Genomic DNA, 27,403 nt, shown 5'->3' with positions numbered 1-27,403 from the left:
GCCTAGTAGTATTGCCGCTGTGACTCTCCTCATCCGCTTTCAAAAAATTGGAAATTGGCCCATTTAAACGGCAAAATGAGCGGCCCGAGGGTCACGGTCGCGGTGGCCGACACCGGAATGGTAAGATTCTCGCGACAGATCCCGTGTCATTTGACGTTTTCTCCGTGATTTTACTGTTTGATGCACACAGGCTGTATGTGTCGGGGAGGGAAGCCTGTGGAAGAGTGTCAGCGTGTGTCTGTTTACGCGTGTGCGTGTGTGTCTCTGCGCGTGTGTGTGTGTGCGCCAGTGTGTGTTGGTGAACTTGGTTCGTGTCGTCTCGGGTTTTTAGTGTTTTTATCTCGTGGAAGCATGGGAGCCACGAGCGTCACACAGTCACACACACACACCTACACACACAGATACACAACAGACCTTCAACACACCTAGGCACACGCGCGTCGCTCGCACGCGCACGAACGGGTCCATTTTAATTCCAGTTCGTGGTCGCGGCGCCGGTGTTGATTTTTACCCTGACGCGCTGTGCCTTTATTGTGTGTGTGTGTGTGTGTGTGTGTTCGTGTGTGTACTGTATGCATGCGCGTGAGTTGACAGGCTGCTGACCTTATCAATTTCCATCATATCGCGATAATTGTCCCCAAAGGCTTTTACAGCGGTGGAAGCTTTTTCCCCAAAAATCTGTCCCATGAGGTCGATCCGCTCGGGTGTCTTTACGCGTTTGACATCATCTGAAGGCAGGTTGTGTTGTTGTTCTGTTTCACTTGATGATAAAAATATATCATCACCAGCTGCCTGGGAGAACTTCAGACTGCTGCAGGGGTGTTAGAGACATGCTGAGCAGGAAAAACATAGATTAAGTGTAATTTTTTAAATTGGGATATTATTGTAGGGTTCTACAGCAATGCCTTATAAGGAAAAATATGCATATTATGTTTTAAAATCTTCTAAACCTTGATGTTTATTTTTATGGTTCTGCTCATGTTTCAGGGAGGAACCATGCCAGCATGAGTGGGCTCTACCCAGGCCCTGGCAGGGAGACTCATCAGTCCAGCTGCCCTTTGACCCCTGGCCGCGACCTCTCCACCCACTCCTGCGCCTCCAGACACCATGACCACAGGATCGGGCTAACCATGTCTGCCGCCGCCTCCTCCCTCAAGCATGCATCCGTCTATGGGTTCACACAAAGGGACCACTCCTCCTCCTCCTCCTCCACTTCTTCCACCTCCTACAGTCCTCTCAGGAGGCTGCAACATCTCACCACCATGGTGAGCCAGCCGGACCTGGTCCTGCCGGTGAGGGAGCCAGAGAGGAGCTGGGAGTTTGGGGTGAATAAGAAGAACAGGGGGAAGGCGAAGGCGAGGGACTCCTGGGCCGATTGCACTAGCAGCGGTTATTCTGGCACCCAGAACGCAAGCAGGGAGGAAAACTTCAGTGGCTCTTCTGCTGGGCAAAAACAAACCGTGGTCCAAACTAAAGGTCGAGACGTGCCAGCAACCAATCGCAGCGATCCCGACATCTCGGAGAAAAAGGTTGAAAGTTGTTTCTCAGGCCCGCCCAGCCCGGCCTTCTCTCTCGACAGCAACAGCCCCTTCGCTAACGGCTTCCTCCACTTTGAGTCCTCTTTGTTTGAGGATGAAGACAACGACGAAGAGCGGGAGACGTCGTCGCCTCTGAGAGGAGGCTTGCAGGACAAACAGGCGGGGAGCGCCCATCAGTCCACTCCTGGATACTTGAACTTGGACGCCAAGGATGCTACCCTGTCGTCGGCCAAGGTGGTGACCCGGTCGCAGTCGTCCGGGCAGCGCAGGAGATACTGGGATGGATCGGATGACGAGTGGGAGAGCGACACGGAGCTCTTACTGTTTGGGGATAGTCCATCAAGGCATTCAATGGCAAGTTTTATCCTTATTACCCAAAGTAAACAAAAGCATTTCTGATTTCTTTAGGAATAGCAACACCTCCTTTAGATAGGAGCCTTTCTTCCTGATGTGAAATAACATTGTTGAGTTTCAAAATGGCTGTCAGTCAAAGGAGAGTCTGCAGAAATGTAAGGAAATATGGGCGAAAAGAAAGGGGCTTAAGTTGTAGATATTGTACTTCCTGTTTACATCCCTTAAAGCATTTTGGGAACTGTAGTCCCAGAACTTAAAGCATGATTATTCCCCAAATAGAGCTAAAGTAAACTGATAAGAGTGATAAAATCCATTAATATTAACTGTTTTTGTGTGACAGAACGTCTCATCAACATCTTGTATTCCTGGAACACAGACTCTCCTATCTAGTTTTACCATAACCTGTAACTTAACGTGTAGTCATCATTACAAGCTCTCGTAATTTGTTTCTCTTGTAAGCTTTTGTTTCTCCGTCTGCTTTGGGAGACGAGTTCCTTTAACTACACCTTGGCACGGTCAAGAGGTGATATTAAATCCAAAGGAAGAGAACAGAGCCCATAACTCTGTGAATCAATGTTTGAGCACCTTCTCCAGGATAACTGCCACTTTTCTCCTGAATGAGAATTCAAATCAATCGGCTCACAGCTCAATCAGTGTGAACGCTGCAGATATTTCTAGTAGGAAAAGCTCAGGTGTTGCTTATAACATTAATGACGGCTACGTTCTGTTTAAGTGTCCAAGTGAAAGTGACAGTGAATGCACAAAACCAGGGCTCTGAGCACTGATGCAGCTAAATGGGACCCAGCCATCAATAATTTTATTATTTATACTCTGCGCCTCTCCTGCTATGACACGTCAGGATGTTTTCTGAAACGACAAAAGCTTCTGCATGTCCTCATGGAGACAAGCAAGGGAACAATTAGCAGATTTTGACATTTATCGAGGTTGAAGGCAAGATCACAAGAATACCTATTTAGTTACAAATAACCGTTTAAAGTAATCTTACACCTCTCCCTGACTAATGCAAACCAGGAAACAAAAACCCTTTATTTAGGACACAGGTTGTGGTTTTACAGTTGGATCCAGGAGACTTGTCGACAATGTGAGGTTGCCAGGCAACCAGTACAGACCCCAGGAAGTCACTGTCATGAGGAAAATCCCAACTTGATGGTTTTTAAATAGGTTTTTGTACAGATTGAACAAATAACACATAACATGCCAATTAGCAAGCTTTAGAAGTGCTGCTAGGCAGATTTTGTTTGACGCTGACAGAGCCAGGCTAGCTGTCTTTATGCTAAGCTAAGCTAACCAACTGCTGGCTGTAGCTTCAAACCCTGCTTACAGACAGAGTGGTATTCTCACACAACTCTTAGCGACCAAGTGATTGTATCGTGCGGTCAGATACTTCTCTTTTCTGGTGTTCCCCAGGGATCAATTTTAGGACCACTGTTATTTTTTGTGTGGAAGCTGCACCGGCTGCACATTCATTTAGAAGTGTGCCATTATAACCTTCTCATGCAGGTTGATTTTCTTAAACGCGTAAAGACAAAGACAAAACTTTGAGTCCTAGGAGGCAGAAACGCACAAAGACAAGCCAGTTTGTTGCCAGGTCATGGGGTCAGTTCAGTATAAAACCAGACCTATGCAAGCACTAATTATAAGGTTGACATCTTAGCAGCCTACTATTTACTCCAAAGATTCAGGGTTCAAGATTAATTTGTAAATGTGCTGAACACCTCTAAAGGGGAGCTGTTTCCCTCTGCTTCCTGTTTTAATACCAAGCTAAGCTAATAGTCTCCAGGCTGTAGCTTCAGGAAGCTCCGCAAGTGATACTGACTCTCAGCATGAAAGTGAAAAAAACTGTTCCCTTAAAATCTTCCAGCCAGGGTTACATCATAGCAGTAGGCAGTATCAGCCCTCTGGCCATCCGTGCTACATGCCGGTCATAACTCAGGCCTGCTCATGTACCCCACCAGTCCACTCAACCTGCTGCTGTGTGCAGTTACTCTCATTTACACAGAGGGTACAGTAGCCACTAGTGTTACCAGGTTGTGATAATCTTCTACTGCGGTTTGAAACCAGTTGTGGAAAAAGAGAAGACTAAAATTAGAAATGCCTGGAGAGAATATTGTTGGTCTGACGCTGAAACCTTTGACCGACTATGCAGTGTCCTAGTTTATGTTTTTATAAGATTTTATTTAGACTTCTCAACATATACACTTTTTTGATTGTGTCCGAAGAGAAGACTTCAACAATGTTTTCTTCTAAAGGATTCATAAATGAACAGGAAGTGTAGAGGCCGCAGCTTTGAATGACTTCAGCGAATCTGCTCCCACAGGACATCACTAGTTTCTCACACTGCTCTGGTTTGATCTGCGTCCGTTCTTCTTCAGTCTCTTCCACAGTTCATTAACTGTAGTGGGTTTCTCGGACATTACTTTGTTGCAGAGGATTTTCCAGAGATTCTCTATGAGGTTTAGATCTGGACTCTGACACTTCCTCCTCCAAATTTAACTCACTTCTTTACCCACTTTTGGGTAGGTAGGCAGGTCAAAATGTTTCCCATCAGACACGAATAAATTGAACTTTAATGTCATGTCTTGGTTTGGGGGTTGTTTTCTGCAGCAGGAGTTGGGCCTCTTGTGCAGCTAAATGGCAGGGTGAATGCAAATGTTTATGTGAACCTCCTTCACAACATGCAGTTGTCTCCCAATCTGCTGCATTTTTCATGCAAGACAATTTTCCCTGTCACACTGCAAAACAGGTGAAGCCGTTCTTGACGCTAAGAATATTGAAACAATGAAATGACCAGGAACAAGAATGTAAACAAACAATGGCGGTAGGCTTGATGCTGGCAGTCTCGTACCCACAGTTCCACCTCACAGCACCAACAGCATCGTTCCTTATCCTTATTTCGCTTCCCCATGTTTACAGTTAGATGTGCTCCGATTGGTCACAGATGTGCGGTGGGTGCTTAGATGGGATAAAACAATCGTATGTCACGTGCAGGGCCCTACATCTTCTGGGTCAGGCTTTAAAAGTATAATATCTGCAGTTCATAAGTGTAATATTTAAGATTTTAAATACAGGTAAACATGTATATATGATTATGTAATATGTTGTTTTTGGAAGTGGGTCACATTTGACATTGTTGAAATAACAAGAGCAGCCAACCAGCAAGTCTCATTTTCATTTGTCTGACTGCAGTTTTCCTTTTTCATTGTCATGTTGTCGACAGCAGAACAGCCTCAAGAAAAAGTCTGTACCGCCTGTGAAGTTTTTAGAGGGTGACGTTATATGGGCAAAGTTCAACCGAAGACCATGGTGGCCCTGTGAGGTGACCGTTGACCCCACAAAGGGAATCTATCACAGAGTGAAAGGTGGGCCTGAGGCATTGTTGACTTCATGTGATTAACTACTTTGTAAATGGGTTGTATTCAGTTATGTGCTGTGCTCTGTGGCTCCTTTGGTCACCAGTTAATTGAAATTCCCAGCTGGTAATAGCAGCGCATGAATGGTGATTTGAAATGCTATATTGGGTCAAGTAACCAAGCAAAGAAAACCAACATGCTAGAAATGTTTTCTCCTCAAATTAGATATTAATTTAGGATAAAAGTGTCTGATTTTCTCATATTGCTATCAAAAACCTTGTTATACCATCAACCAATGGATCTCCTCCTTCGTTACTACCCATCTCTTTTGAAAGCAGATATTTCAAGCACTTGCATCTCCTGACACGTACACTGACCGCCTTTATGTTTACCTCATATAAAAGTGTTTGTTTGTCCACTTAGTGTTATTCCTTTGCAACTGTGGTTGAGGGAAATGCCATGAACTGCTGGTAGTGTGGGGTTAAGTTTATTTCCAGTGTCTAATAAATAATGTATACAATTAATACATTTAATACTTTGGCCATTTAACAAAATGCCATGCTCAAAACTTTGACACAAGTAAGCACATTTGATTGTCGTTATGTTGTGTAGAGAGATTTTATAGCTCCCTTTGCTTAGTTGATGCACTCGTATACTTCCTGTGCAGGATGATGTAGGTTTAATTTGCGTCTCCTGAGATTGAGGCTGATGTTTGTTGTTGTCTTAGAGCCAAGTGACCGGCCCTGTCGGCTCTACCATGTCAGGACCTTTGGGGAGCCTGTGGAGTTAACCTGGGTGGAGGACAAATCAACTCACAGTTTCCACGGAGGCTTTGAATTTGAACAGCTCCCCCCACTGCGCCGGAGGGGAAAGCAAAGGGAGCAGAACTACAAATCCACTGTAATTACTATTTCATGAATCATGAGTAGCTACTTGCATGCACTAATAAAAATGAAATCATTATTGCTGGGTGATCATCGTGTTAGACATTAAAAGAAATGTTTGCAGACTTGTTCAGGAATATCTTTAGCTATGATGAAAATGTTTCTGTCAACAGGAATGTTACATGTGCAGAGATTGAGCAGTGTTTGCATTTATCTTTCTGCAGATTGCAAAGCGTTTTCAGGACTCTTGGAAGTCCAGTGTGGTTGAAGCTGAATCTGTTCTCCAAGAGAGATCCATAATGACTTCCCCCATTCCTTCGTCCATGGATGATAGCTTCCCCATCAGTTCTATCCATCCAACCTTTCCTCCCTGCACTTCACCCACCCTTCCTGAGACATCGCACATGACCAATGGATCCACTTCTTCCACAATTTCAACTCCAACAAAGCCAAGCACTTTAAGTAAATCTTCTGGCAAGAAGAAACCAAGTAAATCTTCAAAGGACATGAGTAGTAAAGACTCTAAAAAGAAATTATGTAATAGCCCTGACCAATCAGATAGAGACATTGGAGAGTGCCCATATTCTGATCTTGACTCAGTCCCTAAGATTTTGTGTCCGAAAGCACTTGAACGTCAGTCAAAACTAGTTCCAACTCAGCCATCTGTTACAGTTGTGAAAGAGAAGAAGCAGCCGGAGATTCAGAGTGGCCTTTGGTTCAGCAAATCGGGCAAAGACAGACGGCCTAAAACAACCAGTCCGATGCCAGACCGCACTCTCTTTAGTAAGGTGCCCTGCAAGAAAAAGACCTCATCTGTTGTAAGTAAAAAGTCACTGGTTCCTAGTGCCTCCTCATCCAGTGGTGGGCCCAGTGACCAGTCAGGGTTGGTAGACAAGCATAAGACTCTGGTACTTGCTGAAACAAATCTACCACCTGAACAGTCAGGACATTTGAAGTGTAAAATCACCCCAGTTGCGAGTACGCCTTTTGGTATAACTGGCAATCCCACTGATCAGTCAGGGTTGTCAGAAAAACATAAGACTCTGGAACCTGCTGAAACAAAATTTCCACCTCAACAGTCAGGATATTTGAAGTGTAAAGACACCCCGGTTGCTAATAGTCCTTTTGGTACAACTGACCGTCCCACTGACCAGTCAGGATTGTCAAACAAGCAGAGATCTCCGGTCTCTGTTAAGACTGGTGTACCTTCTGACAAGTGTGGATATTCAAAGGGGAGAAAGACAGTAAGTAATACAACTCACCGTGTTGCAGGCTCCTTGTCTGACCAGTTAGGTAGCTCAGATGTTAAAAAGACTTTAGAGACTGTGAGTTTCAAGGAGCAACCTGGGTTGAATGTAAAGGGAGTCGGTCAAACTCAACATTTAGATACAATGGCCAATAAAAAAGTCAATGTAAATGACAGCATTTCTGACCGAGCAGAAGAAAAAGACAGAAACAAGACGCCGCTATCCAGTTTAAATGTCACTACTGACCCATTAGCAAGGCTAGAAAAGCACACAAGCCTGGTCTCTAAGTGTAGGCTGCCCTTTGTCAAATTAATACGCAAGGACATGAAGGGTAAGAAGTTCCTAAACTCTAGTGTAACAGTTAGTCCCAGTGACCAACCTGGATGCACAAAGAATGAAAAAACACCAGATCCTAATGTGACAAAAATGCCCTCTAAACAATCAGACTGGGTGGATCGCAAGACAATTGTCTCCGTAGATGAGGCAGTCAGTTCAGAGTCCGTAAAGGTCTCAGTTAGGAAGTTAAAAGCAAGCGGTGGGACAGGTATTCTTCGTCTCTTGTCAGAATCATCACAAGGTAAAACTATCATTGCCCCAGATTTGGCAAGTGTGCCTGATGAGTTTGGTAGCCCAGAAGCAGAAATGGTACCAGATATAAATGTAAGCAACATTTCATCCTCTAACCAATCAGAGCAGTCAGAAGGTAAGAAGACTCTGACATCCGATGTAAGTAGCCTGTCCCCTGAAAAGTTAGGCAGCTCAGAGCAAAAAATTACATCTACTAGTAGTACGGTTTTTAATACAACTCATCTACCTTCTCACCGACATGGGAATTTAGTAAGTAAAAAAGCTCATGTGCTCAAAGACCTGGCTGTGGAGAAATCCAAGAAAGTAGTCCAAAAATCAAAGCAAGTTCCAGATGAAGTCATAGTCCTACTTCCTGAGCAGCCTGCCCACCTCCCAGCCAGCAACCGGCTGATGACCAGAGCCTTGAAGGCCATGCAGGAGGCGGAAGAGAAGAAGCGAGAAAAATCCCAAAAGGAGGATAAGCAGAAAGAACTCCTGACCACATCCAGAAAAGCTGAGGAACTTGTGTGCAACTCTGCACGTAACTCCAAACTGGACTTTTGCACTAAAATGAAGTCTCTTAAAACTCACAATAAGGACAATGGCGAGTGTGATGGGGGCACTTTTTCTAGTTGTAGCACCCCCCCTTTGACATCCTCTGATTCAGTGGACTTTGAAGTAAAGAGCGAAGATGAAGACCTTTCAATATCCTCAACTCCACCAATGGACTTCATACCCCTTACGTCTAGGGTAAAGGCAAAGAAGGAAAATAATTCCTCTGACATACACTCTTTGTCCTCGCCTTCCTCACCATTTTCTTTTATGAATTCCTTTAAAAACGTGGAGGAGGTATCCTTCCAGTCCCTGACAAATGAGGGTGATGGTAAACCCATCTCTTTCAAACCAGACACAAACTACAAGTTCAGCACGTTTCTCATGATGTTGAAGGACTTACATGACACTAGAGAGCGAGATGGGACCCCCTTAGAACTGGAAATTGGGCCACCAAGTGCACATGTTAAGGAGGAACCCTTAGTGATGCCTGGGAAGGCTGCACTGGCAAGCCAAAATCAACAAATTGAACATGTTAACAATTCAAATTCAAGTCTTAACAAAGCTGTAATCAGACACAATGAGGAGAGCACAAGTCAGACCTCCAAGAAACCTTATAACAGAAGGGGCACTGGGGTGAAAAAGAAAGCCAACCGCAAAGTGCCTTGTCGTCCTGCCAGGTCTGGACCTGGTTTCCCAGGACTGGAGTCCTTGCCAGCTATGGGCTCCTCAGGAGGGGATTGCTCTTCAAGGGTCCAGTCCCTGTTGGGCTTACAGACCAGTAGCTGGGAGAGGAACGCTGGAGGTGGTGAAGGTGCAGCTGGGGAGGAGAAGGAGGACAACCGGTGGAGCACAGTAAATGAGAATCTACAGAACATGGTGCCTTTGGAGCAGAGGGGGTGCGATACTACGCTGTGTCTGGAGCAGCCGAATGGCCTTGTTGCAGATTGCACTGAGACTAATACAAGCTTGATGCACAACACTGGAGAAGGCAACAAGGCTCCAAAAGGTAAGGACAGTCTAGTTTAGAGTCTGCCCAAATTAATGAAGCACAATCTTACTCTAATCCTGAGTGCATTCTGACACGCTAATAACAACTGGATGCTAATTATTGTAGTTTGGTCAACTGATTTAGCGCACAATTTTGTTTTTAAGTCATTTAGTAATAGTTCATGGGTTCACAACAATCAGGAACTGCTGATAGTTAATGTATCATATGGTGTCAAAATGTAAACGAATATACACATCAGTTTAAAAGCTTGAAAATTCTTGCCACAAAGCTTGATTAGGTTTCGTCAGATGTCCGAGAACACTTTGTCTGGATGGTCTGTGATTCTTTTAGGTTGTAGAAAGTCCTCTCTGTAATATGTTTTTTTATGAAGGGTTTGTTTTGTCCAAGGAGAACAAGACACTGTACAGTGGTTCAACCAGACTGACAACTGAAAGGGCAGAAAGACACAAAGATCCCTCTGAGCAACAGTTTATTATGAATAGAATAAATCCGCCAGTCATTGGTAAAAGACACTGGACACTTAGCATTAAAATGTGTGCAGATTTAAAATCACTCGAGCCATCAGTGCAAATAACCAAACACAGGGCTTTGGCATGCTCTTCCCTGGAATTGGTTTCGTATGTGACACACAAATAACAAATGTTGCTTCCATCTGCTAAGCTATGTAACAGTGTTTATCAGTCAATCTGTGATTTCCCTCACAGAACACACAAGAGTATTTCCTCCCGTTTCTGGTGTATTCAGCAAAAAGGAATCGCCACTCCAAGCTAATGACAGGAAACAACTTCAGAGAACTCATAGTCTGTTGTTGTATACAGATAAACCGCAGGCAGTCAAGTTGGAGTGCTGTGTGTTTGCTGAAAAGGGTCCAACAGTACAATTTTCGTTAAACATCATTCTAAGTATGTGTGCAAGGTATATCAAACTGCAGGTATTCGTAGCTACAGTTGTTGTATGGTTGCTATCGGCTAACTGTCATGGATGAAACTAACCATGGGTTAAACAGGTTGAACATGACTTTTATTTGCCTGTGGTAAGTAGCCACGGTGTGATTAGACACTCCAAAGGCCCTGACACAGATTCGGTTTATGGTGGGCCATCAGTGAGTGGCTGTTGCCCTAGTTTTTGCGGTGGGTCCTGCACTGTTGGCCCTAGTCGTCCCTTGTTAGCGGCTTTTTGCCAGATGTGGTATCAGTGGAAAACTGTTTGAATATCAGGTCAGCTCAGAGGACGAATAAGAGAAACAAAAGTGAGGATAGTATACAAACCACTTAAGTCAAGAGGCTGTGAGATGGTAAACAAACTTGTTATATCATGTAAGCACTGAGAAGCAGTTGGTAGTTGTTTGTGGTGTTGGTTATATCATTTGTTCTTTAAGCATTGGTTTGTCGGCTGCCTAATGGTGTGGAGACTTATTTCCCCTCACGGAGGTGCAAAACTTACGCGTTAGTTGACTGTTTCTGTAGTCTTCGTGGTGTGTACAGGTGCCACTTTTCGGGGCGAGACAAAGTTGACGTGAGGCAATGCAACATATGGCCTTTGTCAAGACTTTGAAGTTGGTATGGTGTGTCTGGGCCTTAAAATGCTTTACGCCTGTATAACCTCTGTGATTTTTCTGTTACTCTTTGTACCACACTATAAACCACAGAGATTAAAAAAAGCTAGTGTCTTTTCTCATATATCTCTTTCAGCACATAAGCGAATAAGAAAACCAAGCAAGAGGCTGATTGAATGGACTGAAGAGTATGATCAGATTTTCTCCACCAGGAAGAAAACCAAAAAGCCTCTCCAGTTGATTGGAAAGGTAAAACTCATACAAAGTAAGATTTGTTGTAACTTTATAATTATATGTTGTTAATTAAGCATTTTGCATCACTTGTTTCCATCTGCACGGGAAGCTCTTATCACTGATAGACAATTAAATCACACCATTTGCTTTCTCAGGCCTCTCAGCCCGTCACGTCCATGTCCGAACCACCGGGATCGGACAGCAGCGCACAGGACCAACCATCCTTGAACATGCTTCCTGAAATACAGACACCACCTCCTGAGGAAACTGCTGCAACAACTCCCCCTGAACTACAAATTTCCAGCACTGAAAACACGTCCAACCAAGATGCAACGGTGCTCACCATCGACACGCTAACCCCTCCTCCTGAAGCCGACCCCTCGCTGTCAGAAGGCCTCATCAAAGGCAACGGTGAGGAAGTATTTGTGTTTCTTTCTTTGTCCGCCAAAGTAAAATCCTCTGGGTAAATGTCAATAAACTACAAGGCCAAAAGAATGTGGACACCCAAAAACAAACCATTTTGCACCTTTTTAATGCTGGCTCTGTGGATTTGCTTCCATTCAGCCACAAGAGCATTAATGAGGTCAGACACTGATGCTGGGCAAAAAAAAAAGGTGTTGGATGGGGTTGAGGTCAGGATTCTCTGCAGGACAGACAAAAATCTTCCACATGAATCTAGGAAAACAACTTGTTTATTGGCCTGGCTGTAACCTGGAGGGTTGTGTCCGGTTGAAACAGGAAAAGGTCCACAAAGTGGTTAAAAAGTAGTGTGAGCTGGACAGTCGTAAAAGTCCTGCATTGAAAATGTTCCTTCAATAAAAGTATTAAAGTATAAATATGATAATGTAGTTAAAGCAACTCTTACATTTCTGACATTGTTACACTTTTCATATATCACATATGGCAACCTAATATGTAAAAGAAATCCAGCAGGTGTTCAAACTCAAAAATATTAAATTATCATATATTTCTGATAAAAGTCTGACCAATCATTTTATTCGGTCCGAATAAAGTTATTTGCCGAGCTTCCTGCCTTTTAACAGCCGCAGCGTTTCACTCGCGCTGCCCTGCTGCGTTCGAGTGCCATGGGAAGTCCAAAGTTTCGGCCCTCCAACTATTATCGGCAAAATGTACTTAAAGTATTACATTTAAAAAAATACTGGTTCTGCATAAAGATATCCGCTGTAACTGATATATTATCTTACATATGAAAGTTATTATTCTCATTATTATTAATAGTAATAAAAATAATAAACATTGAGTGTTTTTATGTGACATTTGATTCAGGAGATGTTCCTGTGCTGGAGAAGAAGCGGAAGAGGAAACCCACTCAGAAGATCCTTGAGTACTGTCTGGAGGCAGAGGCCTCAACAGCCCCCAAGAAAAAGGTAAATATATAAGCAATAGCTCACGACAGGCAATGGTATGTTGGGATTATATCACGTTGCTTCACGTCGGGCCGAACAACGCCCCTTAGCCGTGATATAATCCCAACATTTCACAGCCTGAACTGAGCTGTTGCTTTTATAAAACAGTTACCAACGATGGCGATATTAAAGTGATCAACATATTACAATTTAAACAGCGTCTATTAACAAAAAAAATCCATAAACCATTGTTCTTATAAAGAAATAGGTCCTCCTGGCCGGCGGTTGCTATGGAACTTACTATGTTGATGTAATTTAGCCTGTTGCTGCCCTGCTAGCTTAACCGAGTGTAGCATTGCGTTTAGCGTAGCTTGTAGACATTGTGAAGTTTCTCAAACTGAATAAATACCACACATAAACACTAAACTGCTTTGCTAGCTTTAATCGTGTTGTAGCTAACATATCTGCTGAAAAAAAAAAGTTCTGTGGACAGATTTAAGCAACAAAGTTTCTACTGCCCCTCCAGTCACCAGTCAACTTAAGCTAACATTAGCTTGTAGACATCATGAGGTTTCTAAAACTGAATAAATACCACACATATACAAACACTAAACTGCTTTGCTAGCTTAATCGTGTTGTAGCATAGATATTTGCTGAAAAAAATATTTTTTCTGTGGACAGATTTAAGCAACAGAGGCCGTTTCTACTGCCCCTTGAGTCACCAGTCAACTTAAGCTAACATTAGCTCTTAGGTTTCTAAAACTGAATAAATACCACACATATACAAACACTAAACTGCTTTTCTAGCTCAATCTGTTATTGTTGTATTGTTGTATTAGTGGCGTGTGAGTGTCATGTGTGTATTCATACTCTCAGCTACCATTTTATTATCCAGTGTAGAAGAATAAGTCTAGCGTGCAAACAGCATGGGAACAGAGAAAATCATGTTGGACAGATGTGATATTCAGAAGATTACAAAAAAAGAAAATTATTTACCACGATATCATGGATTAGAAAGTTTCAGAATGATGTTTTTCTCTTGTCACAGGTCAAAACACTGAAGAATAGCTCAACTCATGCTCCTCAATCAGGTCAGTGAATCACCTTCAGCCAGCATGTATTTATTCTGCAGTGCCATTTATAATAATCATACACCCTGTGTTTGTTCATTGTGTACATTTTTTTGTGAAAAATATTTTAAAAGTGTTAAAAGTTAAATAAAGCAAAAATGAAAAAGAGATAAGAAAATCGTTTAGTAGGTTTAAAAAACAGAAACAAATTCAAGGCATAATAACAGATACTCGAACATTAAAAACTACAATTTAAAAAATGTGGCCCATCCTTTTATTGTCCTTTTCATGACAGCGTACTCTGGCCAAGTATGACAAAGAATTTACAGACCCGGGGAATAGTTTCTAACGCGTCTCTCCTGTGGTCAGATTCTGGGCCGCCATCTTTAAAATCCAAGAGTAAGCAGCTGACAGCGTCCAGCTCCTCGCCGACCTCCACAGAGGCTTCCACCTGTGCGCCCACAGATCCCCCTCCCAGCTCTCCTGCGCCTTCCACTCCAGCGCCGGCCGCATCCGAACCCGCCCAAGTGGAGACGGCGGTGTCAGCGGACATTGATGATGCTCCTCAAAAGGGGGAGAAAAAGGAAGCGGCAGAGTCAGAAGTCAGTTTCCCTTTAGCTGTTCTTTTACTTTGATCTCAGGATTATGACACAATATTTATCAGAGAAGGAAATCAGTCCTTAGCTTTGTCAAATTTCCAGTTAGGGCGACACGGTGCTGTGTTGGTTAGCACTGTCGCCTGACAGCGAGAGGGTTCCTGGTTCGAATCCCAGCTGGGGCCCTTCTGTGTGGAGTTTGCATGTTCTCCCCGTGTCTCCCGGTTCTCTCCGGGTTCTCCGGTTTCCTCCCACAGTCCAAAGACGTGCAGGTGTTCGGTTCATTGATGACTCTAAATCACCCGTAGGTGTGAATGGTTGTCTGTCTCTGTTCGTCTCTATGTGCCCTGCGATAGCCTGGCGTCCTGTCCAGGGTGGACCCCGCCTCACGTCCGATGTCAGCTGGGATCGGCTCCAGCCCCCCGCGACCCCGACAGGGACAAGAGGCTGAAGATGAATGAATGAATGAATATTTCCAGTTATGAGTCGCCAGGAAATGGCGTTCGGACAGAAATAGGGAGCATGTTTTGTTGTTGTAAAGTCATTTTTTTGACAGGCAAAGAGCAACTTTACAGAAATGGAACATGCATATTTGAAACAGTGGTGATTTTGTCAAAATTAGAACTTTTTGCTCCAATTTAAGCAACTTAAATTGCTCCTGCAGCTCTTCAGATCATTTCCGCACCACCCAGCAAATACAGAAAGTTATGAATCTCCTTCCACCAGAGCTCGATCGGCTGCAGTCAGATCAGAGCCAAACACGGGTCCTGAGTTTGTCCTTTGTCTCTTCAGGGTGACCCTTGCAGCTTAGATCACAGCTTCTCCTCCCTAAAGGACGACTTGTCACTGTGTGACGACCCACTTTTGTCCTCGAGGAAGATCATAGGGGACCGAGGAGGTCCCGCCTCCATGAAGGAGAACATCTGTCAGGTGAGTTGTGTTCTTACATCATCACGGTGTTCAAACCGGAGAATTATGTCTTTTTAATCAACGCTCTGTTACATTTGGTCGCCTGTTAATGGCGTCATTAATTTACTTTTTATCCAGTTTTTCACGATACACTTCTTAGATTTTGGTGGTTTTTAATTCTAGATTTTAACAAAATTAAGGATTTAGGTCATTGGGCGTCTGGATCTTATAATTGGGTGCGTTTCCATGCACAGTAGTAAAGCAGTCTTTCCCTGGTTAAGGGAATAATCGGATCATCGCAGTTCTCCTCGTAGACATGAGCGTTGAAGAATGTGAAGAATGACGGAGTAGCTCTTCCTCCGGTACAGCAGGTGGCGCTGTGCCGACATACAGCTGGTCAGAGTACGGCTTTTTCTTCACATTGAACTTTTATCAAAATCACAAAAACTTGGAAAGCTCGGAGAACACGGACGACAGGATTATGGCAGAAGCGGGTCCTCTTGGTAGTGATGTTCATCGCCATGGTGAAGTCCTCCCTCGGTTTGAAGGAAACGCTCGTATTGTTGTTTTTTTCATGTTGTTTTTGGCGCCGTCGCTTCCTGATTTATTCTGTATCCGGGTCAAAAACCACTGCCACGGAGTGGGGAGGGGCAGTTATGACCGATGGAGCATGTGCAGATGTGAAACCCTGGTTAACGTGTTTACATGCAAGAATACTCTGATTACTGAAGGAGTTATCGAGGTCTGTTAACCCGGGAATGAAAACTCTGATTTTACCTGGGTCACAGTGTTTTCATGGCGTTAGAGAAACCAGAGAATTGCCATAACACAAATATAATCAGGTTTTTTTGTTAACACACTGAGAGACACACAGTAACAGCTTTAAACTGCTTTATTTGCTTATTTTTACCGGTTTTGATCCCAGGAAATAAAACGCATCCCACTTGACTTTCTTCCTCGTTGTTCTGAATCTCTCTTGTGTCTGGTCTTCTGAAGTAAGCTGTGTTTTATTGTTTTGTTGTTGTTTTGTTGTCCCAGGTGTGTGAGAAGACGGGGGAGCTGCTGCTCTGTGAGGGTCAGTGCTGCGGAGCCTTCCACCTGCCCTGCATCTCTCTGGCCCAGGCTCCGAAGGGGAAGTTTGTCTGTCCCGAGTGCAAATCAGGTACAAACAAATCAAATACACAAATAAATAAAAGTAATGCAACTGCGTTATATGAGTAGATACATTTAGAATATTAATGCAAAGTGTCAACTGGGCCCAGAAGTCACTTTAATTCACTTTATTTATGACGTTTATCAGGTAAAATATCACACAGGCAAACAGAACCGGTCCATAAATGTGTATATAATTAGGTAAAGTTAATAAGTCAAATAATTAAGTACATTTAATGAAAGTGTGAGGACTGAAACATCAGATCACAAATAAAAATCTAATTTTAGATTTTAAACATAAGAGTTTTTAAACGTTTGGGGCTTTTTTTGCTTGTTTGTTGTTGTTAACAGGGAGTATACAACTAAAAACACTGGAGGTGTAAAACTAAACACTATTTTTATGACTTTGAATCTCATAGATCTGCGTCTTTTTTCTTTAAATATTACCCCCATCCCCCGGGTCCTTAATATACAGTATATACCGTAATTTCCGGACTATAAAGCGCACCTGACTATAAGCTGCATCAGCTAAATTTAGGGTAAAATACAGATTGCTCCATATAAAAGCTGCACCCGACTATGAGCCGCAGGCGTTTTGATGTGTCATTACCGTAGTATATAGGGGTTCCTGCTACCACGGAGGGGGTTGTCGGGACAGAGATGACTGTTTGGGAACGCAAAGCGTCCCATTTATTAATAATAAGTCTTTCAATCATTCAATCAAACTTTCACATCTTTGACATGGCGAACAGCATTCGTGCAGAGTACAAATAATACAACGGTGCAAAGTAATACAAAGTGCTCGCCTGTAACACGGCAGTAAAAGTGCAGTCCCGCGGCCGTTTACGTTATCAAAATAACCAACCAGGTACGTGCAGCAGCTCTATTTCCTTCTTTGACAGCCAGATCGATTGCCTTTAACTTAAAAGCAGCATCATATGCACTTCTCCGTTTGTTTTCCATGTTGAGGGTGTTTGCATGAACACTTCCTTCGCGCAAACTGTCGCTGAAGCTCTCCTACTCTTTGTTTTGCTCTCATTACCTGGCGCCAGATGTCTGCCTCGGTCTCGCGCATCCTCGGTAGTGCGCGCCCCTGGTTACCGTAAGCCGTAGAAAAGCCGCACCGTTGTATAAGCCTCAGGGACCAGAACGAGGGAAAAAAGTAGCGGCTTATAGTCCGGAAATTACGGTATATATTTTTTCATACTTGCGTGGTGCGTGTCATTTTGTGAAGAGCCGGTAGGCATCATTTCCAATTTCGGACAGAGCCAGGCTGTTTCCCCTCGTTCCCAGTCTTTATGCTTAGCTTCGCGTTTACCCCCAGCTCTGTAATAAAGGCAAAGAGGAAGTTGATCGATTTCTATGCATTTATTTTTATTGAATTATCTCCATGTTTGAAAAAAACTCAGCACGTCAGCACTCCACTTGTTTGTTGAGGTGATGATATGCACTTTTTTCCCTCCCCAGGCGCCCACACCTGCTTTGTCTGTAAAAAGCGCAGTGAGGACGTGCGGCGCTGTATGATTCCTGTGTGCGGGAAGTTTTACCACGGCGAGTGTATCGCCAACTTCGCTCCGACCGCCCCTGTGAGCCGAGGCTTCCGCTGCTCCATCCACGTCTGTCTCACCTGCTTCATCACCAACCCCAACAGCTCGTCCATCTCTAAAGGTAAGGCGCAGGATGCTCGGATGCATAACTGTGCTGGTCGACGCCCCTTCGATGCTCTTTACTGCCCGTTTTGTTCGTCTGTAGGTCGTCTGGTTCGATGCGTGCGCTGCCCGGTCGCCTATCACGCAACAGACCTGTGCATGGCAGCCGGCTGTGTCGTCCTCTCTAACAACAGCATCATCTGCCCCAACCACTTCGCCCCTCGCCGCGGCGTCAAGAACCACGAGCACGTCAATGTCAGCTGGTGCTTCATCTGCACCGAAGGTATGACTTTTTAGGAACACGTGGAGCCCAAAGCATGTCAAGGCCAACATTTTGGGAAATGTGCTTCTTCGCTTTGTTGACATTTCTTTTGACTTGTGATTCTGTCCACCTGGTGAATGTTGGTCTGATATTCTGTCTTTTAGCTTTGTTTTGGTCTCTACCAACTCCTGAGGGAAATATCTGTCTCTTTGGCTGCTAAATGCTCCACTTTAATGACACGTTAGCTGCTAACTTCGCCTGTCTGCTGCTTAAGCAAACAGCAAATATTCCGTAAAGCCAAGAAAATTAGCTAAAACTAGCTAAATTGCTCTGTACAGTGACGACCAAAAAACAGTAGTAGCCTCAGCGTAGCTCTGGCGAACCTTCACAAACACAGCCTGAAAGAGTCAACAGTTAAACCGATGCAGTTCCTCCTCCCGTCCTACAGGGGGCAGTCTGCTGTGCTGTGAGTCCTGTCCTGCTGCGTTCCACCGGGAATGTCTGAACATGGAAATGCCTAAAGGCAGCTGGTACTGCAACGACTGCAAGGCCGGGAAGAAACCTCGCTTCAAGGACATCCTCTGGGTGAAGGTCGGACGCTACAGGTCAGTGTCTTTAGTTACGATTTTTATTGGTCTGCACCCTGATCAAGCACCGGGTCTGAAGGTGAAGCCGGTGGTGAAGTGAACTAAAGCTGCGTTCTCTCTAATGTCCAGCAGGAGGAGACTCCACTTAAAGCTGCATTCTCTCTAATGTCCTGCAGGAGGAGACTCCACTTAAAGCTGCATTCTCTCTAATGTCCAGCAGGAGGAGACTCTACTTAAAGCTGCAGTCTCTCTAATGTCCAGCAGGAGGAGACACCACTTAAAGCTGCATTCTCTCTAATGTCCAGCAGGAGGAGACTCCTCTTAAAGCTGTATTCTCTCTAATGTCCAGCAGGAGGAGACTCCACTTAAAGCTGCATTCTCTCTAATGTCCAGCAGGAGGAGACTCTACTTAAAGCTGCATTCTCTCTAATGTCCAGCAGGAGGAGACACCACTTAAAGCTGCATTCTCTCTAACGTCCAGCAGGAGGAGACTCCACTTAAAGCTGCGTTCTCTCTAATGTCCAGCAGGAGGAGACTCCACTTAAAGCTGCATTCTCTCTAATGTCCAGCAGGAGGAGACTCCACTTAAAGCTGCGTTCTCTCTAATGTCCAGCAGGAGGAGACTCCACTTAAAGCTGCATTCTCTCTAATGTCCTGCAGGAGGAGACTCTACTTAAAGCTGCAGTCTCTCTAATGTCCAGCAGGAGGAGACTCTACTTAAAGCTGCAGTCTCTCTAATGTCCAGCAGGAGGAGACACCACTTAAAGCTGCATTCTCTCTAATGTCCAGCAGGAGGAGACGCCACTTAAAGCTGCGTTCTCTCTAATGTCTAAGGTCTCTGAAACTGTGCTGTCACTTCCTTTGCTGCTCCATTAAGATGGTGGCCAGCGGAGGTCAGTCATCCCAAAACGATCCCGGAGAACATCCAGCGGATGAGGCACGACGTCGGGGAGTTCCCCGTTCACTTCTTTGGCTCCAACGACTACCTGTGGACCTACCAGGCCCGGGTCTTCCCTTACATGGATGTGGACGCCAACAGCAAAGAGAAGATGGGGAAAGGTGTTGATGCCACCTACAAGAAAGGTATCCAGTGTGTTCAGCCAAATGGACTCTTGTGATGTCAGCTTGTTTCCTGCTAATACGATGACTTGAGTGTCTGACTGTTGATCTCCCTCCTCAGCTTTGGAGGAGGCGGCTGTTCGGTTTCGTGAGCTGCAGGCGGAGAAGGAGCTTCGGCAGCTTCAGGAGGACAGGAAGAACGACAGGAAGCCTCCTCCATACAAACATATCAAGGTCAGGGAGAAGACTTGCGTCACGTTTTTTGTTTAGTCCGAACATGCCCGGCTGTTAGCGACTCTCCGTAATATCTCCATTAATAGTTCATACACCAAAAAACCTGTCTGAATGGCTTATTTGATGACCCGATTTGCTGAAAAAGACCCTGGGATGATTTTGCGTGTTGCTGCACAAATGAAAACGGTCAAACTGACAGAGCAATGCGTTTCAAACAAAGCATAATACAAGTCTGTTACTCATAAAGACTTTGTTCTTTGTATGATTCAGGTGAATATAAGTGAGAATTACAGTATTCCTTTATTCATTTTGTATTGTTATTAAAACAAAATGCTAAATAACAGCAGCTTTGATAGACTTGATATATTTATTCTAATAGATTTGACTCATTGGAGGCGCATCGTCGTATTCACTCAACAACGAGCCTGAAATGTGATCTGAAACCTTACGCCCCCGCCTCTCTGACTCATTCAGGTGAATCGACCGATCGGAAAGGTTCAGATCTTCACGGCCGACCTGTCCGAGATCCCGCGCTGTAACTGCAAGGCGACGGACGAGAGCCCGTGTGGGAACGACTCTGAATGCATCAACCGCATGCTGCTGTACGAATGTCACCCGCAGGTACAGAAACACCTGCGTCACACTCACTACATGTTTTATAGCTGTATAGAAGCGGTCCACGTCGAAGTCATGGGTCAAGTATTCTCTGTGGGCTCGCAAACTCCTGTTCAAAGCTCCGTAAAAAGCAAAAGAAATGGCTCCAAGAGGATGAAATGTTTGCAGGTCTGCCCGGCGGGTGAGCGCTGCCTCAACCAGGCGTTCAGCAAGCGTCAGTACAGCCAGGTGGAGATCTTCAGGACGCTGTCTCGAGGCTGGGGGCTCCGCTGCGCCCACGACATCAAGAAGGTAACTACGCTGCTGTCGTTAATGGTGCCGGCACTATACTGCTGTTGTTTACTGGTCAGAGGGACCGGATCAGGCTAAATAATCACTGTTCTTACTCTCTCTCAGGGTCAGTTTGTGAGCGAGTATGTCGGGGAGGTGATTGACGAAGAGGAGTGTCGGTCCAGGATCAGACACGCCCAGGAGACCGACATCTGTAACTTCTACATGCTGACTCTGGACAAGGTACAGATCCAGAGAGTGTGTGTGTGTGTGTGTGTGTGTTTAAGTATGCACTTATGTTGGCAGTGGGAAATCAAGGTATGAGTCATTCAGTCATGTTTAGAAGTAACTGTACCATCTGTGTGCTTTCAAAAGCATGTAAAGCAGGAGCAGATGGTTTGTCGGCTCCGTGTGTTTTACATTCATTCAATTTGGTTAAAAAAAAAATTGGGGAGGCAATAGACACCAGTGGAAATCCTTCCTTTGTACATATTGTACATTTAAATATATTTATTTAGACTCTTGTTACATCTCTGTTTAAAAACGTTATCCCGTCGTCGTGGTGCAGTTTGTCCTTGTTGACAGAATCACAATTTTTCCAGCTGAGGGACTTTTTCTGTTGCGAAACTTTCTTGCTGCTGTCTCATTTGAATGAAACTCCCATCTGTGCACGGTTCACGCCGCACTGGGCACAAGACAGACAGGCAAAGCAAATTGCAAGGTCTGGAAAATACCAAACTCTCAGAGCTCTGCTTGCACTTGTTGTAGCGTCACCAAGAAAATAGAGCCTTCTTATAAATGAAGGATATGAAGTGGTGTGTACACGATCCAGCTGCAACAGTTGTGTGTGTGTGTGTGTGTGTGTGTGTGTGTGCGTTTGTGTGGGTTAGGATCGAATCATTGACGCCGGGCCGAAGGGGAACGAGGCTCGTTTCATGAACCACTGCTGTCAGCCGAACTGTGAGACGCAGAAGTGGACGGTGAGCGGAGACACCAGGGTGGGGCTGTTCGCTCTCGTTGACGTCGCTGCAGGTAAACAAAATATAACCGTCATCAAATGATCAGTTTAAGGGAGAAAACATGTAAATAAAGGATTACTTATGTGATGTTCTGGGTGTTTCTGTTCAGGCACGGAGCTCACCTTCAACTACAACCTGGAGTGTTTGGGGAACGGGAAGACGGTCTGTAAATGTGGAGCACCCAACTGCAGCGGCTTCCTGGGCGTAAGGCCAAAGGTAAAACATTCCTCACATACTGTCAGATACCTGAGGTACAAGTTATTTTGAAGCGCGGTTAAAACCTTCTCTCCTCTTCAGAACAACCCGCCGCCCGACGACAAAGGTCGCAAGTTGAAGAGGCGGGGCCACGGCAAGAGGAAGAAGAAGGTGGTTGTGACCAAAGAGCGAGAGGACGAGTGTTTCAGCTGTGGGGACGGAGGACAGATGGTTTCCTGTAAGAGACCTGGCTGTCCCAAAGTTTACCACGCCGACTGCCTCAACCTCACCAAGAGGCCTGCAGGTCAGTAGCTGTCAGTTTAAACGGGATAAGCCGCAGTCTTACTGACAGAAGCAGCCGTTTGACAGTATTCGGTCCCCTTGGTGTACTGCTGACTGGATGGCGTCCGGTATGCATGTTTCGCCACAGTTCCTTTATACTTCCCTTGACGTTCTTGTCCGTATATTCATCTCAGGTCGTTGGGAGTGTCCGTGGCACCAGTGCGACATCTGTAATAAGGAGGCGGCGTCCTTCTGCGAGATGTGCCCAAGCTCCTACTGCAACCAGCACCGCGAAGGCCTGCTCTTCATCTCCAAGCTGGACGGCAAGCTGTGCTGCAGCGAACACGACCCCTGCGGGCCCGACCCACTGGAGCCGGGGGAGATCCGGGAGTACACGCCCGAGCCCAGACCCCTGACCTCAGGGCTGGGCATGGCCGTCATCCCCTCCGCTACTTCAAACGCCAGGACCAGTCAGAAGCCGACCGCCGGGAAGGTCCAGGAGATCAGCGTCGGCGCCGAGTCGCATTCTGCTTTTCCCATCACTATTCCCGTCGCCGCGCCCGCCTCCTCTGCTCCGCACAGCAGCTCCGACGCTCCAAGCAGCCCGCCAGTGTATGACCTCCCGCACTACTCGCCCATCTCCTCGTATGAGGAGGAGAGGGATGTTTTAGGGGAGGAAGACGAGGAGGAGGAGGAGGAGGAGGACGACGACGACGAGCTGGAGGAAGTGGAGGAGGAGTCGGAGGAAGAGGGGGAGGTGAAATCAGATCCTCTCGAAGAGGACGGAGAGGCTGTGATGGAATACCTAGAGGATGAGGATGAGGAGGATGAGGACGAAGATGAAGAGGAGGAGGAGGAGGAGGAGGAAGAGGAGGAGGAAGAGGAGTAACACACAGTGAATTGTTACGACTGCAGGCAGCGAGCCCGCACAGTAACTACACCTCAGTCTGTCACTGTTTGTGTCCAGTGAGCAGGTGGATGTATGGAGGAATATGTTTTAGGACAAAACTAAATCAACACGTCAAATAAATTATTCACGAATCAAATAAACAAACCGCGTATAGAACCATATTTATACATAGGGACATGTTATTTATTTAGTTTTGTCCTGATAATCCGTTCATGACGCAGTGACTTTGCACACACTGGCGCTGACTGCACCTTCATATGGGAGATCTGACAAAGACAATTATCTGGAACTTGTACGCACGCTAGAACTCTGTAAACATATTTCACTCTGATACACTTGTTTTCTCACCGATCCCACCTGCTGGTTTGTTTTTTCTGTATTTGTTCTCAGTAGTATTTCAGCAACTTGCAAAACGTGTGTACGTAGTTGGCGACAGTTCTCGTGTCTGCAGAGCCAGTGTGTACCATAGGTGTTTCGTGCTAGACGGCGTGCGAGTCTACGGTGGAGTTTTCGCTCTGCGGCCCGCGCGAATGACGTCGACTTGGTTACATTTCGATCAAATCAAACGGTGGCCGAGTTTTTTTAAAACGCACCATAAAAAAAAAACATGGTTTTATCCATAATAATTAAAGTTGCCCCCTTGAGAGCGCAGACCTCCGCCAAGGACGACGGTGCATTCAGGTGCTCCTCGGATGGTCCCATTTCCCAAGCTGGGAAGCCGCTCTTCCGACTTGGGTGTGTTCAGGAGCTTTTAAGTGGTAATGTGGAAACAACATGGACGCTACAACGACGATGTGTTGTGTTGGTCGAAGCGTTTAAAAAACACGTTGATCGCTGTTTCCAGCAACAAAAGATCAAAAGAAACGGATCGGCTGAGCCATGAAACATGATCGGAAACGAATTATTCCCACACAACATGCATCCAATTCAAACGTTATTATTCAAAGGACGTTATCAGCCGTTACTTCAATAAGTAGGAGGCGGTATGGCCCTACCCTTCCTCTAACTGGTGAGATGGATCACCCGACCACATCAATGTTAGACGGAGAAAGTCCGCGCAAGGAGGAAGGTTGAGGTGGTGGATGGGTCAAACAAACACTGACCTCGACTTTTGTCACAGGCACTTTCTTATGTCAGGTTCTTAACCAGCGACAGGAAGCCCACACTAAACCCAACGGGCCTCCTGGAGTGTGATGCCGAAGGACTCCTGACAGCCTTCTGAACCTCCTAGTAGATGTAGCGGACGTATCTATGAGGACGATAGACCCCTGATAACACCCATTTAATGGATCGATAACATGCGGAACAGGTGCCACGGGAATGCGGCACAAACACCGTGTCTCGCAACCAAAGTAAAAAATAATTTGTGTAACCGTCCCGTGGATCAGATCGTCTCCAAACTTGAATGTGCCCTTCCTCAGCCCACGCTCCATGGATTTAGGATCAGTAGTTTTCCTGTAATCCCGCTGACGATCGGACGAACCGAGCCGAAGACACGGCCTCCTTGGCGGGGTCTCGGTTGTCGCTCGAAATTTAACACAAACAGCTCCCACTGCACTAAAAATGTGTTTCACTTCAATGATGTATGATTAGGATTTGACCGTACGCAGGAGTCTCTGCTTCCATGTACTCTCAGTCTTCAGTTCTTCTTGACACCTGAAGATCCTTTGACGGTGCTTCGGGATCTTCACGATCTACGCTGAAATGTGAAAGTGCCACGCGGTCGGCCGCCCGGCGTAGCCTCGACACGAGTTCCCACCACACAGAGACAACAGCAAGTATTGACCCATTTCATGCCAAAAAAATAGATTAAAAAAAAGATCTCAGACTGATAAGAATCCGGTGTTTTGACTGAGAAAAGCCTTTGGACAACTCCTGGATCAGCCTCTGAACGCAGAGGTGAGCACTACGTCTGCTCTGGTGTGTGCTGTGCTCCGTGTGTCGTTATTTATATACTGTTCTGTGACGCACAAATGACGACGACGAGGGGAGGCCCTCTCTCCGTCCTGGTGGGGAGGAAAAAAGAAAGTATTGGATCAGACACTTGAAAGCGACGGACTCCTGCCATGACGCTTGCACTTCAGTACGTGTTCTTGCCACATGTGTTTTTTCGCTCTGTCTTGAAGCTTGATATTGTCCGTGTGTTGATCTGCCAATGCCTTAGAGTGTATTTCTTTGGAGATATTTTTAAGGAATAGTTTGGCGCCTGCGAGAGCCAAGTGTCCCTACTAATGCCTTTTTACGGTTGCCCAACAAGCAATGTTTCATTCCAGTGTAATTATGACCTGTTAGATCTCAACCATTGACCTGTTAAAACAACTGCTACATATAAATATATATAAGGAAAAAAAGTTATGACCTAAGCTTTGTACTGTCCTCGTTCTTTTGTCATTTATTGGTCCAACACACAGGCCGTGTAAACCAGGGGTCAGCAACCATTGGCATGCTGCAGCTTCACCAATAACACACGATAGCAACAAGTGTGCAAGACATGATCTGGGGAAATTATGCAGCACTTTCTCATCTGCATGCCCAACCAGCCACTGATTGGTGCACTTCATGTAATTTGCGGTAGTTTGACTTTTTCCTTGTGAAGCTTCACGAAGCATTTCTTTATGAAGCCACTAGATGGAGCTCTTGGTTTGAAGAAAAAGGCTCAAAAGCCGGTGATTCAGTGAGCTTTCAACCCTTTGTTGAACAGTGAGCGCCATCTAGTGGACAATACTTCATATAGCTTCATGAAGCTTTGTATGGACATCACTACTTTTCCCTTCTACATTCACATAGACTCTGATTTCGTACTTGTCTTTTTGAGTGTTGGGGTTAACACTACAGGAGCTGGCTCAGTAGACTTACAGAAAAGTTGTTACATTGGCGTCCGGGCAAAGGCGGTAATTTGCTGTCCTGTAATATTCCTCTTCTCCCACGAGCGTCTTTCTGGGATGGGCGTTAACGTGACGTACAGCACAACGTGTTACAAGTTCGCCCCTGTAACACCAGTGTCATTTTCAAAACACCAATTAGAAAAACAAGAAGTTTTAAATGGGTTATAGGTATGTTTTGTTGAAGTGATGACTTGCTGTGTCTCGTTCCTGTGATCAGCTGTTTCCTGTTTTTAAAACTCCCGGCTGTGGGTCGCACAACAGTTCACGTCATCGACACCTCCGCCCAATGTGCCAGCGAGCTGCAAAACTCGATTTACATGGAGCCGCCTATAAGTGTAGGGTCTTAGCCGGCACATGGGGGGCTAAACCAGGCCAGGGATCCGTCTGAATATGCGGACCAGGCCGCAAATTACCCGCTTCCTGTCCAGTGTAAAAACAACTATTGATATGTCACATTGATTAACAAGAAAATGTAAAAAAAAAAAGGTTGCAGACTCCTGGTCTATAAAGACGGACGGCTTAACAGTGAAGCCAAAAGAGCGCCCCTGGTGGCTGGCTGCAGTATGGGCCAAACTAAAAAGTACTTTTATTTTTACCCAAATGGTTTCTGTCAGTTTAGTTTTCTCACGGGTGTTTGTTCACGTGTTAATCTTCCTGATAAGTCTGGATTTAATTAGTAATTTGATGCGAAATGACACTGTTCTTCTTACTGGGACACTTGAATAAAGCAGAGTCATCGTTAGCGTCATCAGTGACATCTGTGCTTCTCCTGCTGTTCCAAGTCAAAATATCCGTCTCTGAGTTGCTGAACAAAGGTGATCTATTGTCTGATAATGAGACGGCAACAGGACGTGATGCTGTGGTGAACTGTTTCTAATTCTGCACAGCTTTTAGGTGGTTTTAGGTGTTTTTAGTTGCCTTTAGGAAACTTTGAGCCGTACCTTTTGTTTCAGCCATGAGGAAAGAAGAAGGTCCTGTTTGTTCAAAGCCACAGAGAAGAAGAAGAAGAAGAAGTCTGATCAGACAAA

General features: G+C 45.2%; 1 protein-coding gene across 2 annotated transcripts; it reads left to right on the top strand.

Moving 5' to 3' along the window:
• nsd1b (nuclear receptor binding SET domain protein 1b) lies at window positions 1–25,783 on the top strand. 2 transcript variants are annotated; one of them, XM_083926961.1, is made up of 24 exons: window positions 1–120; window positions 988–1,892; window positions 5,134–5,272; window positions 5,991–6,163; window positions 6,372–9,522; window positions 11,217–11,329; window positions 11,470–11,725; window positions 12,605–12,702; window positions 13,730–13,772; window positions 14,121–14,353; window positions 15,140–15,277; window positions 16,295–16,418; window positions 17,876–18,076; window positions 18,161–18,340; window positions 18,768–18,924; window positions 19,784–19,989; window positions 20,087–20,199; window positions 20,674–20,820; window positions 20,983–21,105; window positions 21,211–21,327; window positions 21,975–22,116; window positions 22,213–22,319; window positions 22,401–22,602; window positions 22,775–25,783. In XM_083926961.1, exons 2-24 carry the CDS (start codon window positions 1,005–1,007, stop codon window positions 23,467–23,469), a joined length of 7,746 nt encoding a protein of 2,581 aa, XP_083783087.1. In that variant the 5' UTR covers window positions 1–120; window positions 988–1,004; the 3' UTR covers window positions 23,470–25,783. The 2 variants fall into 2 exon arrangements, with proteins under 2 accessions (XP_083783087.1, XP_083783086.1); XM_083926960.1 differs by having other exon boundaries at window positions 12,602–12,702.
• The last annotated feature ends 1,620 nt before the right edge of the window (window positions 25,784–27,403 follow it).

The sequence above is a fragment of the Echiichthys vipera genome (assembly GCF_963691815.1).
Source record: "Echiichthys vipera genome assembly, chromosome: 14".
NCBI lineage: Eukaryota > Metazoa > Chordata > Actinopteri > Perciformes > Trachinidae > Echiichthys > Echiichthys vipera.
The sequence above is the reverse complement of the archived record's forward strand: the minus strand, read 5'-3'. Positions and strand labels throughout refer to the sequence as shown.

What these genes read in the sequence shown, in the direction of transcription:
- nsd1b (XM_083926960.1), top strand. Translation starts at nt 1,005, where the DNA reads ATGAGTGGGCTCTACCCAGGCCCTGGCAGGGAGACTCATCAGTCCAGC. An exon ending in AACTCATGCTCCTCAATCAG is followed by an intron (nt 13,773 to 14,120) that starts GTCAGTGAATCA and finishes TCCTGTGGTCAG; the next exon opens with ATTCTGGGCCGCCATCTTTA. An exon ending in GCGCCCACGACATCAAGAAG is followed by an intron (nt 21,106 to 21,210) that starts GTAACTACGCTG and finishes ACTCTCTCTCAG; the next exon opens with GGTCAGTTTGTGAGCGAGTA.